The sequence below is a fragment of the Saccopteryx bilineata genome, chromosome 5 (genome assembly GCF_036850765.1).
Source record: "Saccopteryx bilineata isolate mSacBil1 chromosome 5, mSacBil1_pri_phased_curated, whole genome shotgun sequence".
Taxonomy (NCBI): domain Eukaryota; kingdom Metazoa; phylum Chordata; class Mammalia; order Chiroptera; family Emballonuridae; genus Saccopteryx; species Saccopteryx bilineata.
In genome coordinates, this window is record NC_089494.1 from 208041838 (window position 1) to 208063617 (window position 21780).

Consider the following 21780-nt stretch of genomic DNA (forward strand, 5'->3'; position numbering starts at 1 on the left):
TTAGAGAGCCGAATCTGTTAGTCGAATCTAGTCGAATTTTACCTGCATCTCTAAAAGCGGATTTCTTAAGATGGCTCTGTGCCGCTTTGGAGCGAATATTGATTTGCATCTATAATTTCCCATATAACTATTTTTTTCTCCTTCAAGGTCTAAGTCATTTAAAAAATGTTCTGGAGGGGTGGTGTCTTTGCTATCTTAAAATAAAAAAACAAAACACGTGCACCGAAGGTACAACAGCAAAGTTGTCCCCCCCCCCCCCCCCCCCCCCCACCCATGATGTGATATTAACGGGTTAAAATACAGGTTTTAGGTTCAGGGCTCCACATCCTGTGTTAGTCTTTCAGATGCTAGTATTGCAGTACCTGGTTCCGTGAACCATTAACTGCCATTAGGAAGCCCTGATGCTAGAGGGAAGAAGATGAGAATTCCTGTCCAGCTCCATATTTGGCCGTTAATATAGCCTTAGGCATATGAGCAAAGTTTCTAAGCAAACGCTTGGCCCTTTTGGTATCCAGTGGTCCTTTTGATGTCTAAAATTCCTGGTCTTAAATAAAAAGATAGTATGATTAGTTTGAACTTCTTAAAACTGAATTGTGTTTCTTTGTTGATAAGTATTTTTGTTTTCTTAAATTTTTAGAACTAAGTCATATGATTTAATCTTCAAATGCTGTTTAATTCTGCAAGGTTATCAGGAATTGTAGGTAGGATAAGGAACTAAAAAGTATTCCTTATTAAGAGCTGTTCAGATTTCAAACACTTGAGGTTGAAATATTAGTTAATAGTGAACAGGTATTAAGAGTGGAGAGAACCAGAATTGGCCTGGGGTGGATGAGATAAAAAGTAGATCCAAGAAGAATTGAGTGTTCATTTTGCAAGCAGTTGAGCACTTGAATTGCCAACAGACAGCCCTTGAGTTTGAATAGATGGGCACTGTTGGTAGCCCGAAATATTCATTATCTCTACATATTTTACTTATGAGAGATCAAAAGTGAAAATTTCTGTAGCAGTGACTGAAAATCTATAAATACTAATAGTGCCTTTAGATTGCTAACAGCTTTCTTATCCTGCAGAAGTATTGCCATTGATTATCCATTATCAGGTTTGAGAATTCTTTTCCCAGTTTGCTTTAAATAAGACTTTTCCAAATAATTTATGCCAGAGAGGGTAAAGGAGTGGAGAACAACTACTTTTCAAGTCTGATTTTGTTAGGTACAAACTGAAGGGTTGTCTATGAACTTTTTAATTCAGTAGAATTTAATTGACAAACATGACCTAGTTACTCTCAACCAGTGGACACTTGTTTAAGACTGATAGGGTGGCGCTGGCCAGGTAGCTCAGTTGGTTAGAGCATTATCACGAAATGCTAAGGTTGTTGTGGGTTTAATCCCCAGTGAGGGCACATAAAGAAGCAACCCTTGCATTCGGAAATAAGTGGGACAACAAATTGTTTCTTTCTCTCTCCCCTTCTCTAAAATCAATCCCCTCACCCACCCACCCCCACCCCCCCAAAAAAAAAGAAAAAAGAAAAAGAAGAAGAGCTGATTGGGGAAATTGGTTCTTCTCCCAGAACTCTGGACTGGCTCACAAGCAATAGTATCAGTTTCTTGTCTGCTGTGTCTCTGCTTATTATTGTTTAGTTTCTATGTATATTTTATCCCGTTTTGATACACCTTTGTAGTATGTTGGGGGGAAATTGTTTCTTCTCCCAGAACTCTAGACTGGCTCTTAAGTAATAGTATCAGTTTCTTGTCTGCTGTGTCTCTGCTTATTATTGTTTTGTTTCTATGTATTTTACCCTGTTTTGACACACTTTTGTAGTATGTTGGGACGGCTTTTGGATTTCCTATTTTGTTACTGTCTCCTGCTTTTTAGCTTCTACCAACAATATCAAGCTAGGGTTTTAAACCTTTCACACTTGGGGACTGGTGACCTAACTGGCTGGAAACGGAAGCATGCAGTGAATCAAGTTTTATCTTACCATGCATAACAGTACAACATTGTACAAGCTGGTGCTTGATTTCTGAGCTTCACATGTATGATGCATTGAAGACTACGTCAGTTTGTCCAAATGCATTTTGTCTATTGTGCATGATTTATAAACAAATGCTCTGTATAGTGCAAAAGGTTGGAACAAGCCTACAAGTTCCAAAAATATCTTAAGACAACCTCAGTAGTATTTTCATTGATGATATAGGTCGATACGTGGCAATTACCCTGAGCATAAGCAAATGAGACTAATATCATTGGGTCTGTAATCTTCATAAAAGATAAAGGTGTTATAACTCTTAACCAGACTGGCTGAAATTTCTGGTGGACTGGCACCTGTCCTCAGAGTAGTGGTTGAAAAACACTGGGTTAAGTAAACAGTTTGACTTGAACATTTTCTTGTGTCTTTGGCTTTTCTTCCAAAGCATTTGTTTTTAACCAGCCGGTGTAATTAAAACATCACCAGAGACAGGAGACCTGGTTTCATATTTTCTCTCTTGTAACTGTTACGGGGGACCTTGAACCTTCTTCCTTTTCTTAGGCTTTCTAAACATCAGTTTCCTTTTCTGTAAATGAAGCTGATGTCCTGAAATAAAGAAACATGTAAGTTTGTTAAACTTGATAGCATAATATAAAGACATGCTTTTATTTTTGTATTTTTATGCTTTTATTTATTTTTTTATTCTTTGGACAGCATTTTCTCTCTTCATACTTAGTCATTTTGAATAGTTTCTGTACTTCAAAACTTGCCTTTTACCTTTGGGTTCTAAAAAAGAAAGGGTTTAGTCCACAACTATCTTTTATTTCTACCACTGGTGTTTGGATCTTGATTGTATTGCTGTCATTTTTTGATCTGCCACAGCAAATTAAAGGTCTTTGCTCTAAAGAGAGATAGTAGGTACATTGCTGTTTGATAGGTAAAGTCATTTTAAACAAAGACCATATGGAATTTCAGAAGGTTCTAGTTTTAATTTGGGGTTGGCTATATTGAGAATGGCTACAATCCATGGTTCAGGAGAAAGGCCCTGGGCCTGACTTACGAGCTCAGAATGCGAAGCTCTAGAGGGGCAAGGGACTAAGCGGAGATAGACTGTCTTAGCGTAGACAGAGCCTCTGGTAACAGCCCCCCCCCCAAAGGAACTGTCTTATTAGTAGAGATATTCTTTTCTTTTTCTAAATTAGAAGATAAAGTACAGTACATATAACTTTACAGTGCTGAAAAAAATTATTTTGTAGGTTTCTTTTCCTATTTTTCTAAATGTCATTTTCTTTTGTTTTTTGGGGGGTCTTTTTTAACTTTGTTTTTTTAATGATGACATGGTGTCTTTTTTTGTAAGAGGCAGACAAGGACAGACAGGAAAGGAGAGAGATGAGAAGCATCAACATGTAGTTGTGGCACTTTAGTTGTTCATTGATTGCTTATCATATGTGCCTTGACTAGGGCACTCCAGCAGAGCCAGCTGCCTTGGGCTCAAGCCAGCAACCCTACACTCAAGCTCAGGATTTCAAACCTGCCACCTCAGCATCCCAGATGGAGATCGCTCCGTCCACTGGGCCACTGCCTGATTAGGCTAGTGTCTCAACCTCTTAGCAGGGTTTAATTTGGCCATTTTCAAAAGGCATTAAAATAGTTACCAAAATGTGACATGAATTTTCATGATTTCCATAATTTGCAGTGAGTGAATTTTTTACCCCCTCTTAGAGCTACTTGATCAAATAGGTGGTGGTCATGATACTCCAGATCCTCAGAGAGTGAATTTTTGTGCATTTTGATGTTTATATATAGTGATGGTGGTTGTAGCCAGGTGTTTGATGTTATCAATTATAATTAGATTTTATGGTTACATGTAGATCTAGCTATTTTATCACTTTATTGGATAATGGACAAGTTTTTTTTTTTAATAAAAATGGGGGTGTCATTTGAGATCTCTGAGATTAAAGAGAATTGATGGATACAAAATTACTTTTTTATTAAAATTGGCTCTTATAATTTACTTTAGTAGGTCTAAAAAATTAATTTTATTGTCTTGTCCAACTGCATACATTGTCATAACATTATTGAAATCAGACCTTAGTTACAAATTTTATGCTGTTTTTCAATGTATTTTTTTTCCTAATGACTGCACATGAACTGTTGCTTCATGATTGGGGTTTTTAGTTTATTACACTTTTGTTTCTAAGACCATTAATATCAGGTTATCTTAAAAAATAGTATATCAGGGAAGCACAACAATTGTTTTTTTTTAAATTATCCCTTAGAAACATTAAAGTTGGCGATTGTACCTTACAGTCTAGACAGTAAGTTTTTCTTTACACTCTTTTTCTATGTTGTTGCTTATTTTGAAAAAGCTTAGTTTATTTATTTATTTATTCATTTTAGAGAGGAGAGGGAGAGACAGAGAGAGAGAGGAAAGACAGAGAGAAGGGGGGAGGAGCTGGAAGCATCAACTCCCATATGTGCCCTGACCAGGCAAGCCCAGGGTTTCGAACCGGCAACCTCAGCATTTCTAGGTCAATGCTTTATCCACTGCGCCACCACAGGTCAGGCTATTGTTGTTGCTTATTTTGAATTCTACATGGTATGTTCCTACCATAATTTAGTAAACCATTTCCCTCTTTTTTTTCTTTTTTTTTGTATTTTTCCGAAGTTGGAAACGGGGAGGCAGTCAGACAGACTCCCGCATGTGCCCGACCAGGATCCACCTGGCATGCCCACCAGGGGACGATGCTCTGCCCATCTTGGGGCTTCGCTCTGCCACAATCAGAGCCATTCTAGCGCCTGAGGCAGAGGCCACAGAGCCATCCTCAGTGCCCGGGCAAACTTTGCTCCAGTGGAGCCTTGGTTGCAGGAAGGGAAGACAGAGACAGAGAGGAAGGAGAGGGGGAGGGGTGGAGAAGCAGATGGGCGCCTCTCCTGTGTGCCCTGGCCGGGAATCGAACCCGGGACTCCTGCATGCCAGGCCGACGCTCTACCACTGAGCCAACCGGCCAGGGCCCATTTCCCTCTTGATGGGCATTTAGACTGATTTTTTTTCTTTTGTGTCAGTGGAAATTCTTGAATATACATCTTTGTGTATATATTTCTTTGTGATATGCTTTGAAGTGTTATTACTGTGTATGTCTTCATTTTTATTTTATTAAAACAAATTACATCTCCAAAAGGTTTTAAACACTTTAATTCCACCAACAGTGTCTTCTTGTTTTCCCACATTTTTAACAGTACTGAATATCATCAGTCATTTAAATTTTTGTTAATCCTAGTAAGTAGAAGATGGCAACTTGGAATAAATTGCCTTTTTTGAACCATTGAATAGTGTCAATTACAGGGTAATGTGTTTCTCTTACAAATGCTTGGTATATGGTGAGTTCTCTATAAATGGTTGTGAAATGTTTGACATAAAACATAATTGCATTGCTAAATGTTAATAATTGAGGAATAATTTACAAACAGTAAAAACCACTCTTTTTATGTTCAGTTTTATGACTTCGGACAGTTGTGAAACCACCACCACAGTCAAGATATAAGATATTTCCATCATTTTTGAAGTTCCCTCCTGCTCTATTGTATTTGTTTCCATTCGGCCTCCCTCCCAGATCTGATTTAGCCCTATAATTTTATATTTTACAGAATGTACTATCAATAGAATTATGTAGGATTTACTTCTATAGCTTTGAATAATGTTTTTGAAACTTACCTGTGTTGTTGCATTAGTTAATAGGTTTTAAGTTTTTTTTTTATTGCTAAGCGGTATTCACTTATATGGACTTGCACCACAACTCTTGATTTGTTCACTTGGCTAATGGTCATTTTGTTGTTTCCAGTTTTTGAATGTTTGTTAATAAAGATGCCCTAAACAACACTTAGGTCTTTAGACATGTGCTTCATTTCTCTTGGGTAAATGTGTAGGAGTCGAGTTGCTGGGAGATACGGGGTATGTTTAAATTTATAAGAAACTGCCGTACTGTTTTCTTAAGTGACATTTTTTTTAATTTCCATTCTCTCTTCCTGTCCTTATAAACTGTATTTTTCAATTTTTATGTTAGTCATTGTTATAGGTGTTTAGTGGTATTATTGCCTCATCGTAAAATCTAAAAGCGCGTTATAAGGAGGTGGTCAACAGTGGTAATACAGACAAGTATAGGACTGAGGAAAGGTCATTGGATTTTTGAGAAGAATTACGACTTTCTAGAGAACGTCATTCAAGAGAAAGCTCAGATTATAGTATTTGAGAATGGAATAGAGAAGAGGAAGACTAAGACAGATGCACATTTAGTAATTTAGGGCAGAATTTATTAATAAAATGCCCTGACAAAGACCCAGAGTACTTCGGTAATTCACAGGAAAGACAATTACATTCTCTTGGGCACACAGGAAAGATTTTTCAGGGCACAGTATGTTAGCTGGACCCAAATGTGAATATATAGGATTTCAGTCATTAGACAGAAAGGTATGGAATGAGTATTCAAGTAGGAATTGTCAAACGTGCTAGTTCTTAATAGACTTGTAGAATCCTGGCATTGGAGCAGCCTTAGTTAACTTTGTTAGACACATGACTATTTTTACAGTATTTCTGCTGAATTGTTTAGTTAGTCTGTGGAATAAATACCTGTATTGACTGGCTATGCATGAAGTAACTCTTTCAGGTTCCTTTTTTCTCTCTCTTAAATTTTATTCATTTTTTAGAGAGGTGGTGGGGAGAGTGAGAGAGAGAAGGGTGGAGGGAGGAGCAGGAAGCATCAGCTCCCATAATGTGCCTTGACCAGGCAAGCCCCGGGTTTCAAACCGGCAACCTCAGTGTTACAGGTCTACACTTTATCCACTGTGCCACCACAGGTCAGGCTCAGGTTATTCTTTCATTTCTAAATTTATATAGAACCTAAACTAAATCTACCTTTTTGTAATTTCCATTTACTATTCAACCAGTATTTAACTTCTACAAAGTAAAATGGAACTGTCAGCTCATTTTTGACATTACATCTATACCAGCTATGGTTGGTTGCTTTGGGGGCAGCCCCATTCTATTCTTGTAATTTGCTGACTTAAAAAGTAAACACAAACCTAAGTATTTAACTAAAGCTAAAGATTTAGTCATGGAAGGAATAGAAGGTGATAATTTTGGTTGATACCAGGTTTTTTTTAAAGTTTTTATTTTGAAATTCAGGAAATCTGAGCATATTGTAAATACTGATATAAAGCTATGTGACTTTCTTTTCTATCTTATTTGTGTGTGTGTGGTTTTTCCTTTCTCTCCTCCACTTCCCTCTCTGGGTTATAGATATTAAGAGATTTAGACAATTGACATAGACAGTTTCCCTGAAGATGAGCTTCAGGAATTAGTCTGGGCAAATGGAAAAGAAACTTTTTTTTTTAAGGAATGAATAAAAATATTGATTAAGGTACACAGGGATTTTAAGTAGGATGGACAGAATTGGTGAGTAAAATGTTCTCTTAAGGCTAAAACTTTGTAAATAGTGGATATAGTACTGGTAATATCTGGAAGAATAAATAGGATCGATAGCTTTTAATTGACAAGGAAACGAATATATTTTATGTTGTGCATCTTAGTCTGACAGCATTCTAATGGAGCTTACTACATGGAATTTTGCTTTCTCTAAAAAAATATTAGATGATAATTGCTCTTTGAAGGTGCTAGAGGCTGACAGCCTTCTAAAGATTTTGTTTTTACTGTCTTGGCTGTCTTTATTGAACTGCGTAGTCTTGCAGACCTGACCAGAGATCACGTCTCAATTTGTAAATTAGGAAATTGACATCCAAAAAGATAATGACCTTTTGTTCTATGGTAATTTGGCTTTTTTCCTTTAAGCCTTCTTATTACACTTGCTGTGCATGAATGATAAACACTGACTTTATAGATTTACACAGTTTACAGAGTCTCAGACTACGTTGTTTGGTGGTTTATCTATAATTTATCCCTAATGCTTCTTTGATGCATTCTTTATTTATTGAACTGTTAATTTCCCTAATCTAGGGGAGAAAATGGAAGCTGGAAGAGATGGCAGTTGCTCTCATAGAACATATAAATCAGTGTGTCTAACAAATAGTCAAGTTGTGCCCCCCCAAACCTTTACTTTCTGCATGATTTCCATCAATCAATTATATTTTTGCTCTCTAAATTATGGTAAAGAAGTAACTGAACTGTAAGTTATATTTGTCAGTACAATATAATTAATTTAAATACCATTCTATGAGTGACATCTTTATTTCATTTTCTCATCCCTGTGGGAGCTCTTGCATCTTGAAAAAGAGGTTCCGCATAGCCTCTTATGTATAGCTATTTGTTAGGCTTTTCTTATTTACTATTTCAGGTTATTTCCTTTATTGAATAATAATCAAGTAAAAGTTGCCTCCACTGCCTTTCCCCTTGCCTAGCTCTACTCTAACTTGATGATGACATGATCATGATATTTTAGTGACTTTCTAGTTGGTGGGTAATTTGAAGCCCCTCTTGAAGTTTGAAACAATTACTTTTGGCGGGGGGTGACTCTGGTTGAACACTACAATAACTTTTTAGTGTATTTTCACTCTTTCTTTGATATAGGTAGGTACATTCAGTACCTTTTTTTTGTATTTTTCTGAATTGAGGAGCAGAACAGGGAGACAGAGAGACAGACTCCCACATGTGCCAGACCAGGATCCACGCGGCATGCCCACTAGAGGGCGATGCTCTGCCCATCTGGGGTGTTGCTCCGCTGCAACTGGAGCCATTCTAGTGCCTGAGGCGGAGGCCATGGAGCCATCCTCAGCACCCTGGCCAACTTTGCTCCAGTGTAGCCTTGGCTGCAGGAGGGGAAGAGAGACAGAGAGAAAGTAGAGGGGAAAGGGTGGAGAAGCAAATGGATGCTTCTCCTGTGTGCCCTGGTGGGGAATTGAACCCGGTACTTCCACACACCAGGCCAGCATTCTACCACTGAACTAGCTGGCCAGGGCTACTTTGGTTATATGTGAGAAAAATGGTAGGTGAATATGCACATTATAAATGAGATGGGGGATTTAGGATGAGCAACTAGTGTCACTGTACAAAATCTGGAAATTAAGAGGAGAATGAGGGAAAAGTGAGACTCCCAAAGCCCAGAAACAGTCCCTAATGACATTTCCAACTTTAACCATTTAACAAAACTGTTTTATACATTTTTTTTTTTTTGAGAGACGGGAGGTGGGAGAGAGCCTGAGAAGCACCAACCCGTAGTTTCTTTCACTTCAGTTGTGCACTGAGAAGCAAAGCCAGTGACCATGGGCTTTTCATGCCAGCGACCTTTGTGTTCAAGCTGGTGAGCTTTGGGATCTTGTGAACAATTCCCTACTCTAGCCAGTGACCCCTCACTGTTGAGCCTGTGCTTATAGCCAGTGACCTTGGGGCTTTAAACCAGTGACCCCAGCATTCTTGGTCCATGCATTATTTACTATGCCACCATTGGTCGGGCTGTACATATTTTTTTATTCAAAGGTTAAGTTAGTATCTTCCTGTGTCTTACTATTATTTTTAACATCATTTGTTACAGTAATAAAGTATGTGTAAGTCTTACTGCTCTTCACCCTTTCTCATCATCCCAAATAAAAATACTGTTTTATTTAGCTTTGTTATTTTAAATTTAGCAAATGAGAGTCCTTTTATGCCTTATCTTTCTCTTTTATCTCTTTGGCCTGCTTTGTGGCCTGCTTTAGGGGCCTCTTGCTACTCCCCTTCCCCATATCCTGCCACTGGAAGCATGAATTAACTTTTTGAAAGTAAGTGAAGCATTATAAAAAAAATTTAAATATTTTGGGGATTTTTATAGACAGAGTTTGGGAACAGTTCCGAAAGAGAAAACAGGGAAGCTGAAAGAGCATTATGTGAAAACTGAATTGGGAGTCACTAGAACTGTATAGAACTAGTCTTACCTGTAGGCTCCTATGATTGGTATCTGATTTTTATTGAAAACGGCATCAAACTTGTATGATATCTGTGGGCTCTATTAGGCTTTAATTCTTTGTTTAAAGAAAATCTGCATTGAAATTTGTCAGACAGAAATTTAAATTTCATCCTGATTTGTGCAATAGATACACTGTGATTTATTTAATTATTTATTGATATTTTTTAAGTGTAATAAAGGATGCTTTCATGTATATATGTTTTAACAAGTAATATTCAAATCCCCACACACACACCCTATTCTCTAATGCCTAAGGTTATAAATTTGATTGTTCTGGGGCTGTAAACATACAAGTCATTTACTTGAAATGATCAGAGATTGTGTTCTAATTTTATTTTGTACTTGTGTTGTGTTTTTTGACGTTATCTTGAGATTTCAGCTTTAAAGTAATTTTAGAATAGCATTTAACACATTCTGCTCTCTGTTTGCTTATTTATATCCCGTAACATACTGTAAACTTCTTGAGGGCTTAGAGCCTTATCTTTTTCCCCAGTGTATTTATTTCATTTACTATAAACAGTGCATGGCTTAGTTAGATGCTTAATTTATGGGAGGAAAAAAAGATTGGAAAGACTTAACACCAAATGTAAAAAAGAATTATCTTTGAATACTGAGATTATTGCTGGTTTTTTCATAGTAATCATTTTGAAAACAGTGAAATAAATTCCTAGAAGGAGAAAAAAATAAGACACAAGTCAGTAAGTGTAATCTCCCAGTCCTGCTCTTTGCCTACTGCCTAGTTTTCAAAAATGCATTAAAAAATACAGGAGGTAATTAATGGTCCACAAAGGAAAAAAGGTCCTATGAATGGAAAGACTTGGTTGTGGTACCCTTACTGTTTGAGGTGGCACCAAGCTCTCTTGGGAATACGAACAGTGCTGCTTCCCTCCTTTTGAGGGATGGTGGAGACGAAATAGAAGAGATGCATATGTTAGAGGTTATCAGTAGTTGGTGGGAATTTATTCTTTTGCCATTGTAAACTACTTTTTAAAATAAGTGGTATTAATATTCTGTATTACCACTTGTATGGCTCAGAAAATTTATTTCATGGAAATTTTTATAGATGACTTTTTTAATACTTACTACTCTTGTGTTTACTCCCTTAGCATTTGACATTGTGCAGCAAAGAAATGGTTATGGAGAAGCCCAGTCCGCTGCTTGTAGGGCGGGAGTTTGTGAGGCAATATTATACTTTGCTGAATAAAGCTCCAGAATATTTACACAGGTAAATTTTAAATGTGTTATTTTAGTATTTTTTATTTAGTTTAATTTTCTTGAATATGACTTTACATATTGTCTTTTCTGTCTCGTGTCTAGACAGCATCTTTGTAAACTGGATCTAATATTTTAACCATCTGATGGCTAAAACTAGTATTTTTCAAGTTTTTTTATGAAATCTACAGTAAGAAAAAGCATTTCATATAATGTGACACATTTACACACACTGATGCTTGGGCTTGACAACTAATGAGTTCAAATCTGCAATTTGTAATCATGGGCTTAAGTCATCTTTTTATTTTTATTTATTTTTTTTACTTTTTATTTTATTATTATTATTTTTTTCATTTTTCTGAAGCTGGAAACAGGGAGAGACAATCAGACAGACTCCCGCATGCGCCCGACCGGGATCCACCCGGCACGCCCACCAGGGGGTGACGCTCTGCCCACCAGGGGGCGATGCTCTGCCCATCCTGGGCGTCGCCATGTTGCGACCCTCCTGGGTGTCGCCATATTGCGACCAGAGCCACTCTAGCGCTTGGGGCAGAGGCCACAGAGCCATCCCCAGCGCCCGGGCCATCTTTTGCTCCAATGGAGCCTTGGCTGCGGGAGGGGAAGAGAGAGACAGAGAGGAAGGCGTGGCGGAGGGGTGGAGAAGCAAATGGGCGCTTCTCCTATGTGCCCTGGCCGGGAATCGAACCCGGGTCCTCCGCACGCTAGGCCGACGCTCTACCGCTGAGCCAACCGGCCAGGGCTTAAGTCATCTTTTTAAAGTGCTCTATAACAACCTTAGGAAAGGAGTTAATTAAATGAGGTTTCTTGTGAAAATTTCTTGATCGATCTACAAAATACAGTGTGTCCTTAAAGTCATGGTGCACTTTTGACCGGTCACAAGAAAGCAACAAGACGATAGAAATGTGAAATCTGCACCAAATAAAAGGAAAACCCCTCCCAGTTTCTGTAGGATGATGTGCGCATGCGCAGATGATGACGTAACACTGTGTATACAGCGGAGCAGCCCACGGCCATGCCATTCGAGATGTGCACGGTACAGAGGAAAGTTCAGTGTGTTCTGTGGCTCACTAAATTTGAATCCGTGTCCAAAGTGCAACATGAATATCGGCACGTTTATAACAAAGCACCACCACATAGGAATAACATTACTTGGTGAGATAAGCAGTTGAAGGAAACTGGCAGTTTGGTGGAGAAACCCCATTCTAGCAGGCCATCGGTCAGTGACGAGTCTGTAGAGGCTATACAGGATAGCTACCTAAGGAGCCCTAAAAAATCTGTGCGTGAGCCCACATCGAACTGCACTGAATAGGTATGAAACTGGGAGAGTTTTCCTTTTATTTGGTGCAGATTTCACATTTCTATCATCTTTTGTTGCTTTCCTGTGACCGGTCAAAAGTGCACCATGACTTTACAGACACACTGTAGTATTCCTTGGTAAAACATCAATAAAAGCCTTGTTTACTATTTTGATAAGAGTTGGGAGTTGTAAACTTATTTTTCCAGAGATTAAAATGAAATTGACTTATATTGTGTAGTATTTATGGTTTTTGTTCTTTCTGGTACATTTTAGTAGGTGGAAGATAAGTGAGACTTTTGTAAGTATTAGGTTTTTTCAAATATTTGTGTAGAACACTCTAGTCAAGTGAGTTAAGGATAAATATATAAACTATGGGTCCTACTGTATTTTTATAAAAGTACAAGCCTTCATGTTAACAGTGTATGTGAGGGAGTTTTGGGGGAGGAGAATATAATTAATAGGGCCTTTCATTATTTGAAATTTGTCTTTTAACAATGTGTAGGTATTAGCATTTTTAGTCTTTTCTTTTAACAAAGAACTTTTTTTGTAATGACAGAAAAGTAAAATTTTAAAACTATTAGACTTTCAACCATCATTTCAAATAACAGAACAAACTTCTTCTGGTTTTTATACTTATGTTACCAGTTTCCTAATAATGAAAATTTGGTTGGTAATTTTCCTCTTGTTAACACTAATGAATATCCTTACACATGCATTTTTGTGCAACTTTAGGATAAGTTTCTAAGAGTCAAATTACTAAATCTAAGGCTTTTCTTATACACACTTAGAGCCAAATTGTCCTACAGTAAAATAATAGCAGTTTATGTGCTTGCTAGTTTTACATGAGAGGAAATAGTACGGTGTAAACTTTAAAATATGGGTAACAGTTAAAAGCATAGACACTGGAATCAGACTGGGTTCACGTCTTAGCTTCCCCACTTGAAAGATATGCGATCTTAGGTCAGTTAATTTAACTTTTTCTGAACCTCAGTTTGCTCATTTAGATAACAGTACTTACTTCATGAGGTTGTTGTTAGGGTTAAATTAATATGTGTAATGCGCTGAGCATTACTTACTTGGCATAGAGGAAGTCTTAACATGTTTTATTATGATAGAATATGAGTTCTCTTTATTAAAATAACAGCTTTGCATATTTGATAACCTTAATTTAGGAAGATGTTCTAATTGCTTTTTAGGTAATGCCAGAGAAGCATCATGTACTTAAGAGCAATATAAAAATATTCATGAGAAATTGGATGTTGAAATAATATAGACTTTTTACATAGTCTATGAATTATTTCAGCTATTTTAAATCTAAAATTATTTCATCTAAGCCTTTGCAAGGTTTAGTAATCATTTGGAACCAGAGTAGAATGTTAAACAGCGTCTGATTCCCAAACAGATCTAGATAACTGAGTTTTTGTATCTAAAGGGATAAAAAGGGGATTAATTACTATAACATCAGTATGTAGGATGTATTATGGATATCTCATTTTTCCACTTAACAAAAAATAGATGTGAGCCCTGGCCAGATAGCTCAGATGGTTAGAGCATCATTCTGATATTGAAAGGTTGTGGGTTCAGTCCCCTGACAGGGCACATACAGGAACAGATTGATGTTTCTGTCTGTCTGTCTCTCTCTAAAAATCAGTAAGTTAAAAAGGCCTGACCAGGCGGTGACACAGTGGATAAAGTGTCATCCTGGGCCGCTGAGGTCCCAATTTTGAAACTACAAGGTTGCCAGCTTGAGCGCAGGCTCACTGGCCTGGGTGTGGGATCATAGACATGAGCCCATGGTTGCTGGCTTGAAGCCCAAGGTCGCTGGTTTGAGCAGCGAGTCACTGGCTTGGCTGTAGCACTCCAGTCAAGGCATGTATGAGAAAGCAATCAATGAACAACTAAGGTGCTGCAACTATCCATTGATGCTTCTCATCTCTCCCTTCCTGTCTGTGTGTCCCTGACCCCCCCCCAATGCTAAAAAATAAAAATAAATTAGAATTTTAAAAAAAAATAGATGTGATAGGCCCTGGCCGATTGGCTCAGTGGTAGAGTGTCGGCCTGGTGTGCAGGAGTCCCGGGCTCGATTCCCGGCCAGGGCACACAGGAGAAGCGTCCATCTGCTTCTCCACAACTCCCCCTCTCCTTCCTCTCTGTCTCTCTCTTCTCCCGCAGCTGAGGCTCCATTGGAGCAAAGTTGGCCCGGACACTGAGGATGGCTCTATGGCCTCTGCCTCGCACTAGAATGGCTCTGGTCGCAACAGAGTGACACCCCAGATGGGCAGAGCATCGCCCCCTGGTGGGCGTGCCGGGTGGATCCCGATTGGGCGCATGCGGGAATCTGTCTGACTGCCTCTCTGTTTCTGGCTTCGGAAAAATACAAAAAAAAATTATATATAAAAAAATAGATGTGATAAGTATTAGATTAAAATAATGATTTGCATGTATGGTATATTCATTGTACTAGGCATGCTAAGAATTTTATGTTATTACTTACTTAATCCCTACCAAAATCCTATGGGATGTAGTCACTATTCTGTTTTATAACCAAGGAAAATGGACTTAAAGACCATAAATGTGCTTAAAATAACACAGCTAATGAATGAGGGAGCTGGACCTGGAAATTAGATTTGACACCAGAACTCTACTGCCTCTGAGACTTCTCTTGACAGTCAAATATTAAGTATTGTTAATGGTTTACAGGTTTTATGGCAGGAATTCTTCCTATGTTCATGGTGGAGTAGATGCTAGTGGAAAGCCCCAGGAGGCTGTTTATGGCCAAAATGTAAGTATTAATTTCATATACATTTTAGATTTGTGTGTGTGTGTTAAAGTATAGAGATTTAAAGAATAGCCTTCTTATACCCATGAATATCTTAAATGTGATCATTAGTTCTTACTAGAATTTATGTTATAATTGTTGATTATGCTGTGAGTTCTTACAAACATCCATTTTGTATGAAACGGTATTACATTGGGGTGGATACAAAGGAGAGGATAGGATTATTATGTCCTTCGTGCATTTTATACATGAAACAGTTGAGACATTGTGTTAAGTTTATACAAATGTGGACTAAACCTTACTTTATGCACAGAACTATATATGCTTCTTATGATTTTGTAGAGGATGGGATGTGGGATTTCAGCTAGACTCTAAATTGTAGAATTTGGCCTTAACAAACAAGAGGATATTGAAAATGTAAGAAATGGCCTCAGCAAACATGCAGTTAAAGTAAAATTAAAAGTGAGGTTAAGAGTAGTCAACACTTTGTGTGTAAATCACTAAATACCTAATACAGAATAGTGGGAGAAAGCTGTAGAAAGCCTATACTACTGCATAGTAAGAGATAGTCGTCATGACTTCTTGTGTATAGAGTTGACATGTTGAAAATGGTGGTTTTTAGAAATATCAGTCTGGCACATAATATGATGGAGTGGATTTAAGTGCCCAGAAAGATGAAATATTCTGCAAATTGTGAAAAAGAAATCAGTGAAGTTCTGTTGTAATATTGTATAGGTAATGATGTGTATCACAAGAGTTTGTATTTCTTTCTTCAATAAAGGATATACACCACAAAGTATTATCTCTGAACTTCAGTGAATGTCATACTAAAATTCGTCATGTGGATGCTCATGCAACCTTGAGTGATGGAGTAGTTGTCCAGGTCATGGGTTTGCTGTCTAACAGTGGACAGCCAGAGAGGAAGTTTATGCAAACCTTTGTTCTGGCTCCTGAAGTAAGTTTTTCTTTATGTGCTTTAATTTAACTCTTATTATTTGCCTGACATATTGAAAGCATTTCTTCTTAGCAGTTTGGATATACATGTAGCTTTTTTGAGAAATTTGTACTGGACCTGTTGATGTAATTTATTTGAGCTTTGGTGTGTGTGAACACCCTTTGACTAGAGATACAGTCAGATACTGATACTAACATGTACATAGATGATTAAGATTACAGAAATAATACAAAGGGTATATTTATGTTTAATGTTACATATGCCGTGTAATTTGTTCTTTTTTGTTATGACACCTTTATGGGTCCTTACAGCATATTTGGATGTTGTTTTCTATAGGGATCTGTTCCAAATAAGTTTTACGTTCACAATGACATGTTTCGTTATGAGGATGAAGTATTTGGTGATTCGGAACCAGAACTTGATGAAGGTGAGGCTTTCAAGATACAGTGGGTTTTTTTATTACTCTTTAAGGTGTATGAAACTTACAGAAATTTTCCTAAAATTTTTTTTTAAGTTTTATTTTTTTACTGAGAAAAAGATAGGGAGGGAGAGATAAGAAGCAGCAACTTGTAGTTATAGCATTTTAGTTGTTCATTGATTGCTTTCTCAGTTGTGCCTTGACAGGAGTGAGGGACACACCTCCGGCAAAGCCAGTGAGTGGCTCCTTGCTCAAGCCAGTGATTTTGGGCTTCAAGCCAGTTACCGTGGGGTCATGTCTATGATACCACGGTTAAGCAAGCAACCTTGTGCTCTAGCTGGTGAGCCCACGTGGAAGCCAGCAACCTTGGGGTTTTGAACCCGATGCCTCGGTGTCTCGGGTCAACGTTCTATCCATTGTGCCACCACCAGTCAGGCAAAAATCCCATTTTTCCTTTTGCTTTTTGTTGTCAACAATTTAAGTGTTTACTGTATGAAATTATAAAGAAGTGTCTCACATAGAAAGTGAAAAACATTCTTAAATTTAGAGAACTAAGAGCTTGGTGCCTATTACAGAATTTTGTTAGATCCTGTACTTACCAATACCATTATTTTAAAAATGGTATTATGTTGGCTCAAAGCTGCTTTTGTTTGTTTTACTTAATATCTTTGTTGGCTGTCAAGTTTTTTAGCTGTTATAATTATTTAATTGATCTTTCATTAACATACATCAGTTGTTGTTTTTTATTATTGTTTTATTTGTTCTGTTGAATAGATGTGACAAAGGAATTATTATGGCTTTATCATTTATTTTCTACCCTTTTCTTACTAATAGATTTAAAAAAGAAATAGAGTAAATATCAAACTTCATCTTCAGTTTTTTAAGGAAATAGAGAATATTGCAAATGAACGATTTTGTATGAAATATGCCATTTTTTTATTGCCATGTCAAAGATTATATTAAATTGTGTGTTAAGCCCCTTGAAAAAATGATGTGGTGTATTACGTATGTATTGTCAGAGTCAGAAGATGAAGTAGAAGAGGAACAAGAAGAAAGGCAGCCATCTCCAGAGCCTGTGCAAGAACATGCTAACAGCGGATACTATGAAGCTCACCCTGTGACGTAAGAGGGGTGTCTACGGGATAAATTTGATCTAAACTATAATAGAGTTGTCATGTGTTTTTTTCCCTAGAATTATTATTAGAAGTAAATTTTTGATAAAGCTACATATCAGGACTGTTATTTGAGTACTTTGCAAGAAATTTGGAAATAATTGTTTTATTTTATTAAAAAAATTGAACAGTTTAGCCCAAAACAGTGATGATCGCTTACTATTAATGCAGTGTGTTTACGACAACACAGAAAGTGAGCATTTATTTTACTTTTATAAACATGGGATTTATTTATAGTTAGTACTAAAGTAAATGTTTTTAGTAATCCAGTTTTAAACATTGGGGTTGAAGAAGTGTTATTTGGGGGTAAGATTACCTTCTTTCTGCCTTTCAGTTCTGATTGGACTTTTGTCCATTAGATTAAAGAAATATTGAATTTTATATTATTTGAATTGATCGTTTCACTCATACTGAAAAGGGAATAAAATATTTTATTGTAGTAATGGCATAGAAGAGCCTTTGGAAGAATCCTCTCATGAACCTGAACCTGAGCCAGAGTCTGAAACAAAGACTGAAGAGCTGAAACCTCCAGTAGAAGAGAAAAGCTTAGAAGAATTAGAGAAGTCTACTTCTCCTCCTCCTGCCGAACCTGTTTCTCTGCCACAAGAACCACCAAAGGTTAGATCAAGGGAGCTCTTTAATCTATAACATCACACATTTATATTTGATTCCATTAATTAAGCATGACCTTTGTTCTATTATGTTAAATTGTTTAATATAGTAAACTATACTTTTTTATGTATGTGAAAGAAGCTGTGGGGGGGTGTTTTTTATTTGTTTGTTTGTTTGTTTTTTGGTAATCCCAAGAAAATCTTACTGTATTTCTCCCCTCCAAAAAATTACTCCTCATAGTGAAGTTTAACCTTTGTCTCTATGCAATGTTTAGTACCTTACATGAAATTATTCAGGTACCATGTATAAAGCTGAAAGTTGTTCTTCCATTCTGTATTAAGTCCTCTACACATGGATGCAGGGAGTCATGCAATTTCCCAACCTAAACAAGTTGGCTTATTATTAAAAGAAGAGATATTTGTTATTTCTGGTTTAAATGGGAATTTCTTATTACATTAATTAAACTATCTTGAAAAGAAGAGTGACACCCATAATATATCATTTAAACCTTTCTATACATCTTTTATCTTTCTGTAAAAGTGGAAGGTTAAAGTATATTTGGGTAGTGAGAGAAGATACCTTGTTCAATTTGTGAATGTTTGTTAAAGTTTCCAGCTAGTACTTGCTTCTTTTCCTATCCTTCCCCTCTGCCCTTAATACCATCACACACCCTATTTTTTTCTAAAAGGGGAAAGAAATTGGTTCTATTAGGCTCTTATTTTTCTATCATTTGTTAGCAGTTTTGTACCACTTGCTCATCTACTTAGGACATATAGGAACTTCCTTGTGGATTTATTTAGCTGTTCAGAAAACAACATCAAATAATCTTGTATAGTGAGATTTTGAAAGCCGGCACATACACTGGCATGTGTGTGTGTGCCTTTCTTTTAGGAGTCTTCCAATATAGAGCAATAGTTTAGAAGTGAAAAGAAAGTATATATTTGGAAGTTTCCCTATAGTAATGTTGGTGGTTTTCCATGATTAGTAGTCTAGGTTTGTTGCATTTCCTGCAGGCTTTCTCCTGGGCTTCAGTGACCAGTAAAAACCTGCCTCCTAGTGGTACTGTTTCTTCCTCTGGAATTCCACCCCATGTTAAAGCACCAGTCTCACAGGTAACCGATCTGTGAACACATTGGATTGTATCCTTGTTACATTGCCAATTGCTTATATTTTTTTAATAATTTTTTTAAATGAGTCAATCAGAAATTATGGATTAACTATACAAAAAAATTTGTATTAAATGTCAGTGCACCCACTTTAAATGCCAAATCTCCATTCATCATCTACATAGGTGGTATTTGGGGTTTGGGTGTGTGAAATGCAGATTAAGTTGGTTTTACATATATATATTATACTGTCATTTATAAAAGGCTTCTTAAAATAACTTTAAAAGTTCCTTTTTAAAAGGTTTTAAATTTTATTTAGCAAACAGTTTTAGGAAGAAATTTGGGAAGACACCAAGTAGTGTTTCATTATAAAGAAATCACTGTTTTAAAAACATAGAATACTTTTAAAAATATACTGCCTGAGCTCTTAATCTATAAATGATTCACACTGTTTAATTGAAGCCTGTACCAACTTATGACTGTAGTGTTCACCTTAACTGATCATTCCAATATTCTACTTTTTGTCTGTTTGTCATCATACCCATTTCAGAGCTTTCAAAACATTGAAAATAAGACAGTGGCTACTATACTTACTAGGTATACTTTAGAATTAACTAAATTTAAATTAAGTTTATAGGCACAGTTTAAAAGAGTGTCCAATTCTTTTACTTACATTTTGAGTTAAACTGCATTCTGTTAGAAAATTTACATTGGTTAGTGCACATACAATTGTTTATTTGTATACAACTCTTAATATGCTCTAAACAGTGAAACTTTGAGGTTTCAAAAGTAGCTAGTAATTAAATGAGACAATCTTTCTGGTGTTGGTACTCATAATCAGGTACCTAGTAGAATACATGGTCTCATAATAACCTGTTTGGTTTTTTTTTCAGTCAGATATTCAGGAAGTGTTGTAGTTATCTCAGATCACAAAGTTCCTCTTAAAGATAATTAATTTACCAAGTATTGATTGTGCTTTTCAACCCATCTGAAGACCTAATAAGTGACTTCTGGATGTGCTTTGAAATGCTTGATTTTTTTCATATTTGCATTTGGAATCCTTTGGATTGTTACTTTATTTCAAAGAGGCCACATTTTTTTTTAATGTACTAGTTAAAAGTTAAAATAGCTAATGTTTATTATACCAGGCATTGCCAAAGCACTTTAGATTTATTCTTAACTAATCCTCATAACTACTTCAAGAGGATAGATTATTTTTCCTGTTTTCCGCTTAATTGAGGCCTAGATTACCTCACGTAAGGTCAGATAGGTATATAAATATATAGTAGGGCTGGGCTTGAATTCATGGGGTTGGACACCATGGACACCAGAGTCCACATTGTGACTCATGCAAACCTATATTGGTTTCTTTAACCTCTTGGAAGGGAAAGTACGTATTTACATTTAAGAATAATAGTGCTATATTTAAATTACATTTCATTATATCCTAGCCTCTTGCCCAGTAAAAATTTTTTTTTTAATTTTTGAAGTTTTTGAATTATAGGAGACTAGATTGTATTCCTCAATCTGTAGTCTTATTAAAACATAATTTTTAAATGTTTATAATTTAAACTTTTAAAGAAATTTCTGTTCTCTTTAGACTTAATTTAGAATGGAGTCATGATTTTCCCACTTCATTTAATAAACCCTTCAATTTTATTTTGTTACTTTGGTATAGTGTTCATTTCCTTAACAGTTTTAGCATAGATTGTTAATAAAATGAGAATTTAGGGTATTGGTGGGCATTAATTTAGCAGTAGGTAAGTTAATTACATGGTAAAAAAGATTTTGTCTGGAAGTTGATTATTTCATCTAAATAGCTTATGTTAGGTTGAAGGATGTGTTTATTAGTTGTAGTTTTTTATCTGCTGTTACTGACTTGATTTGATGGTTTCATTTTTTCTCACATTCTGTTTGACTTTCATTTGTGGGATTTGTCATACTTTCTGATTATGTGGAAATAATTTTAAGGCCCTAAAATAATATGTGGCATTTTATCTTGTTAGAGTAAGTAGTTTTAATCATGAAATTGAGCCTGAAGAATTATAAGTGTACAGCTGGCTTAGTTAACATATATTATTTAAAGGCTTTTGTTAGATTTTTTGTTCCTATTTTTCTTTCATTGGCATTATCAGATACATACTAAAAAGTTGCTACATCAATGAATGAATTATTTATAAGATGTTGAAAATTACTTAAATTTGCTTTTACTTTGAAGTCCTTAATGAACTTTTCTATTTTGTTACTTGTGGTTTTGTTTTCGAAATCTGTTTTGAAAACAGTATAATTA

At 36.3% G+C, this 21780-nt stretch overlaps 1 protein-coding gene across 4 annotated transcripts in view; it reads left to right on the forward strand.

Annotated features, from left to right (window-relative positions):
• Nucleotides 1-21780, forward strand: part of G3BP2 (G3BP stress granule assembly factor 2) — an 83931-nt gene that overhangs the window by 56280 nt on the left and 5871 nt on the right. For 2 of the 4 annotated variants that reach the window (XM_066232911.1, XM_066232910.1), the window contains exons 2-8: nt 11025-11143; nt 15149-15230; nt 16009-16182; nt 16519-16609; nt 17620-17722; nt 18213-18390; nt 19398-19496. In XM_066232911.1, coding sequence (XP_066089008.1) covers nt 11049-11143; nt 15149-15230; nt 16009-16182; nt 16519-16609; nt 17620-17722; nt 18213-18390; nt 19398-19496 — 822 coding nt within the window. In that variant the 5' untranslated portion in view covers nt 11025-11048. Of the gene's footprint in view, nt 1-9670; nt 9734-11024; nt 11144-15148; nt 15231-16008; nt 16183-16518; nt 16610-17619; nt 17723-18212; nt 18391-19397; nt 19497-21780 lie in introns of those variants that run through there. The other 2 variants (XM_066232912.1, XM_066232913.1) reach the window with 2 other exon arrangements.